The sequence below is a fragment of the Schistocerca cancellata genome, chromosome 3 (assembly GCF_023864275.1).
Source record: "Schistocerca cancellata isolate TAMUIC-IGC-003103 chromosome 3, iqSchCanc2.1, whole genome shotgun sequence".
Classification (NCBI taxonomy): Eukaryota; Metazoa; Arthropoda; class Insecta; order Orthoptera; family Acrididae; genus Schistocerca; species Schistocerca cancellata.
In genome coordinates, this window is record NC_064628.1 from 904,835,639 (window position 1) to 904,841,076 (window position 5,438).

At 48.3% G+C, this 5,438-nt stretch overlaps 1 protein-coding gene across 1 annotated transcript; it reads right to left on the minus strand.

The window, feature by feature from the left end:
- Window positions 1–249: 249 nt before the first annotated feature.
- On the minus strand, window positions 250–4,763 carry LOC126175981 (protein extra-macrochaetae-like). The gene is made up of 2 exons (XM_049923088.1): window positions 4,311–4,763; window positions 250–1,037 (listed from the first exon to the last, which is right to left on the minus strand). Exons 1-2 carry the CDS (start codon window positions 4,665–4,667, stop codon window positions 858–860), a joined length of 537 nt encoding a protein of 178 aa, XP_049779045.1. The 5' UTR covers window positions 4,668–4,763; the 3' UTR covers window positions 250–857.
- Window positions 4,764–5,438: the final 675 nt, after the last annotated feature.

Below are 5,438 nucleotides of genomic sequence, written 5' to 3' on the forward strand. Positions count from 1 at the left end.
TCATTTGAAAGCCTAGACTAGTAGCTGATATAGAGCAATGCAATACAAAAATTTAGTAAAAAATGTAGCAAGTGATGCAACTGTGAATTTTTGGTTCTTAGCACGCCCTTCTAAGATTCTAGTATCTTTGTGAAGTAATTTGTCAGCATGTACTTTCGTGGTCATTACAGCAGACATTAAGATGCCACTTCTCAGTAGCCTTATCGGAAATGTAAGTTCTATGGAAATGAAGAATAGAAACAAATATGGTTATATAATCATTATAAATCATTTATTGTTGTTTGTATTACAAAAAATAATGTTAATATCTTTCATTCAGCATAATTTTCAATATTTTCTCTATTAATATGTACATATATAAAGGAGTATATACAATGATTTGTACAGAACATTAAACTAAAATCACAGACAATAACAAGATATAATACTCGCTCGGACAAGTCTCGTGTCTCACAATTTGAGAAAATTAAAGCAGAGTACTTTTTTCTTTGAGAACTGCTGAATACAATTTCGTTTCTGTCAATAGAAGGCACAATTCAGAAACATCGTCACGATGAAATAAATAGTTACGATACACAGTGAAAAATCGTACAGTATGACAACACATCTTGATGGGACAACACGAGTTATGCGTAAACAACTGATGAAAATGAAGGAGCGGAGTCTCGAACAATGTCCTCTGCAGTTCTTAGTACCGAAATGCACCATGTGCACATGGGGAAGGGGAGCAGTCTTTTGCTGAGGGGCGGTGCAGCTCCAGTCGGGGGAGTCAGTCTCGTGGCCCGTCGGCGCACGCAGGAGGAACACAGAGTGCTGGGCAGCGCACAGTGGCTGGCGGCGCCTGGGATGCCGGCAACTCAGCACGGCGCGGGCAGCCCCTGCTGCTCCTGGGAGGCAGGCGTCGGCGCGGGGGCGGCGGGGGCGGACGGCGCAGGCGCCACGCTCTCCGCCTCCGCGTCTTCCTCCGCCTCCAGGTCTTCCTCCTCCATCATCAGGTCCTCCTCCTCCAGTTCCAATTCGTCGACCTCAGCTGCAGCCTGGAACAAGAGATAATGCGCACGTCACTCAAACTGCCATTGACGTCACTATGCTATACACTCTCGTGATTATACCATCACTGAGAAGACTACTGCAATATAGCAGTCACAGTGAATTTCGGCCAGCGTTACTTATTCCGGCGCGAGGCAAAATAGAAAAAAAAAGGCAGCACGAATTCGTCTTTTAGCCAGGCGTGTTAACTAAAACGCCTACTATTGAAAAGGATAAATGACTGAATAGTCGAAAGCAAGTATGTTACTGACGGATGATAAAAAATGCTATGCTGTTCGAAATCATGACAAAACAAATCGAAGAATTTTGACAGATATCACACATCTTTCGAAGTAGTACATGTAATCTTCGGAAACCAGCAATCAACGTGACATAAGGAACACGACTGTCAAGTTACAGAATGTGAAATGTCAACAGTCTTATTGTACTTTAAAGTAACTTCGTAAATTTCCGGTTAATAAGATATATATGAAAGTACTATATTGTTTGTTCTACAGTACGAATTAGTTTTGTTAACTAGACTTACACTCACATAGCTTTAAGAGGCTGCCGTCGTCAAACAAATTACGATATTCGTAAACAACATCGTAATAAGTTGTTACAAATAGACACTGACGTACAAACACTGAGCAAATATAACCTTTGACAGTGCAGTGGTGACTAACAAAATAATTTTATAAATTAATACTGTAGAACATACAGACTACTGTGCTTTTCATTTATAATTATAAAGAAATTCTAGGAAGAAGCGACTGAATCAGCTAACACACTTGAAAGAGTAGTGGGATTGAAAGGCAGCGCTGGTTTTAGGAAAGATATGTCAAAGATCTCAAAGGCAAGAAACTGCCGAAAGACTACAGGCACGGAAAGGAAATGGCAGGTTTATGCGACTATAAGGCCGCATGAAAAACTGACCATACGTTTCTTTCGGCAACGAGTAAAATAAAGGCTTAAACATAAACCATGTGCAAGCTACTCGAGGAAAGTTTGTACAACAGCAGGAATGTCACTGGGGAAGCATCGTCCTCCAAACATCAATTACATCACAAAGTTTTAGAAAATTGAGTACCACAGTCGTGACGTTCGAAGGGACAATTTCTAATTTCGGTTGTACGTGACCGTGGACAATATACCAGAAATCGCGTGCCTCGGTCCGTGAAAATGGATCGGGCCCGCAAGAAACTGCGGGGAAGCGAAACGCGGCGGCCGTGGGTTTTTGCGCGGCTGAAGGTTTTCTCCGGCAGCGGCAGCCACGACCGAGAAAGCTGGCCACCTGGGCCGACAGAGGCAGCTGTCAGCCCGTGCGGTGGCGCTGCCGGCCAGGTGCGCCGACAATGCCACCAGGCCCGGGGGCCGGGCTGCCCCCGCAAAGCAAGAAAGAAAGAAACCGAACGGTCGCGCCGCGCAACGGCCACCTGCGGCCGCCAACTGTCTCGGCGTGGGAAGCGAGCAGCGATACCGATGCGAAGGCGCGCCTGTGCCGGGTTCCGGCCGAACGGAACACGTGTGTGCGGCCGGCCAGCGCACACAGGACGTGCGTAATGCGGCGCGCTTCGTGCGTCAGCCGTCCGCGAAGCGACCGACACACGTGTGCCGCCGCAACCTGTCCTCTTCCGAGAAAAGCGCGGAGGAAGGAGTCGCAGCTGGCTGGCTGTTCGCGAGGGAGCGACTCGCAAACCGATATGCAAGACGCATCAGCACAGCATATTAGGCTGGGGAGGGGGGGGGGGGGGAGCTAGAATCATGTACACGAACCTAAATCATTCGCAACAGCGTCAAATAAACACATCACTGGAGGCCGTAGCTATGTCATACAAATTGTTGGTGACAGTACACCAGTAGTCAACCACAAACTGGTTTCGAACTGTAAACCAACGGAACAAGTGTTTGAGGAAGACACGCAAGTCGAATGACAATGAAGTGCATCAGTTCGAAACCAGGGACTGTACTTTTTCAGTTAAGCGTACCAAAACCTAATTGTAGCTGGTTGCTGCTCTACACTATCGACACAGTCTGTAAGGTCGTGATAGTTGAGGTCACTACCTTTCATTTCCGTCGCAGCAGTTCACGAGAGAGATTGTCAAAATGAATATTTCCAAAATCAGAACTGTCGATGTAAGTAACTTTCAATGAAGCCACTTATCTTGATTAAACTTAAGACCGCCTCCTTTGATGGCTCTACGATAGACGCTAAGTTCACCAGAGCGACTCGTCAAAATGTACGGATTTCCAGAAGCGTAACTGCTTACGTAAATCACTGATAAGAAGCTCCTGGTGAGCTTAAAAAGTAATATGCGTAGAAACTAGCCTAGCCGTTAATCCATGCCGTAAGCAGCAAAGAATGGTAGGTTTGCAGTCGAAATACGCAAACAGGAAGCACTGACAAAACTGTTAATACGAACATGTATACTACATTGCGCTACATAGTGTTGTTCGAAATTTCGTTCCCTCAGAAACATACAAAATTTATTCGCTGGATAATAGTGACAGCACACGTAATTCACGAGCGGGTCATGGGCAAAGTTGAAAATAACCGTAGTCAGAGATTTAGACATTTGGAAGACAAAACACGCCACACAAATGACATTAAGTTATACAACCACTGAATGATGATCAAAACGAAAGAAATGTCCAGTACTCGCGAAATTGGAAATGAATCGGAAAATAAGGGAGAAGCAAGGAGGGAGAAGCAATTGCTGTCAAAGTGATACACGAAATACTTCGTTAACGAAACTAGTGAGTACAAAACGTGAATTTACAGCTCATGGCAAATCTGCAGAGTATTTGAGACAATGCGTACGTGTGGTCTGCAACACGAGATGTAGCGACAATACAGTCTTGTCGAAATGACATAACGATTAACGATGAAGAAAACATTGGTAAAAATTCAGACATTTGGAAAGGAATTACGTGAGCATGAAGTCAAGGAGTTAGGTGTGTATAGGGCAGACGAACTCACATATTTGCAGAGTATGGCAAGAAATAATTACGAAGTGGTGAATTTTGATAAAAATGAGAATCTGAAACAGGACTTGAAGTCAGTAAAAAATCAACGGAGTTGTGCGATGTTGCGATAGATTCACTGACAGTACGAAAGTAGAATGATTGAGAACTAAAGCACTGAATTATAAGGACGGGGTAATGATGAGGGCATATATGAAGAAGTGAGACAGGAATTGAGCGAGAAAAGTGAAGGTAGGAGTGGAGCGACTTTTGAGGACGCAAGACACCAACGCTTAGTGCATGGCCAAGGTACTCACCGAGCACAGCCGGTCGTGGTCGCCGCCGAAGAACGCAGGTTCGTGCTCGCCGCAGGCAGGCGACGTCCTGTCCTCTGACAGGGCTTCGGCCGGCAGCTGGACGGCGGTTGTCTTGAGGGAAGCGTCGACGGCCTCCAGCGGCATCTCCAGGCAGTACTGCAGGTCGCAGATGTAGTCGATGACGCTCTGGATGACCTCCAGCTTGGTGAGGCGCCGGGCGCCGGGGCGCGCGGGCAGCAGGCGCCGCAGCTTGCTGAGGTACAGCTGCACCTCGCTGCTGCTGTCTCGCCGGTGGACGCGGCCGCCGACGGCGGGGGCCCTCTGCGGCGTGCACACGGCGGTCGATGCGGACTTCATCTTCCCGGCAACTGGGGAGCACTTGCTAACAGACAAGCGAACGGGCGAACTAGCGCGTAACGGACAGAGAGAGCGAAGCACACACGACAGCGTTTCCTTGCGGAATGTACCCCACCACGGCCGCGGCGCGGTATTTATCGGCCGACCTTCCGCCCCCCACCAAGGCACCCGGCTGGCGCCTTCGCTGCTGCACGTGAGGCCGCAGCCAATGAGGAGGGGGCATCCCCTCCACCGCGCCGCTTCTCACGGCTGCCCGCTCAGCAGCCGCCCCTCCACCGGGACACACGTATTCACAGGCCAGGTGTTCTGGATGCTGTCAAATTCCTAACCTTCCCACAGTCTCGCAGCCGCGCCGGACCTTCTAAAGAAGTGACGCTCCGCAGCAGAGGGAAAAAAAGGGAAGAAGTACAGCAGGAGGTGGGAAAAAAATGCGTGCCGCGTAAGACCTGTACGGCGAAACGCGGGATTCCGAGCGGAGAAAAGCGCGCATGTGCAGCCAAGCCACTGCCTTTCTCACGCTGCGCCCGACACACACACACACGCACACGCACACACACATGCGCGCGGAGTGACATATGCTACGGTTACCATGCATGTCGCTCGCCTGGTGGCCAGATGTGAACCTCCAGCTCTTGTCGTACACAGTTGGCGGCCCTCGAGTTGCTGTTAGCAGTTGTTTTTATCGGGTAGACGCCGAAAACACACTCCCCGATTACTAATGTCTACACAAGTTACCGTCAAGAATGATTCAACAACTCCGGTGTTTCTTTT

Coding starts and splice junctions, on each gene's coding strand:
- LOC126175981 (XM_049923088.1), bottom strand. CDS start 4,667: ATGAAGTCCGCATCGACCGCCGTGTGCACGCCGCAGAGGGCCCCCGCC. Junction 1,038..4,310: donor ACCACGACCGGCTGTGCTCG/GTGAGTACCTTG, acceptor CTCTTGTTCCAG/GCTGCAGCTGAGGTCGACGA.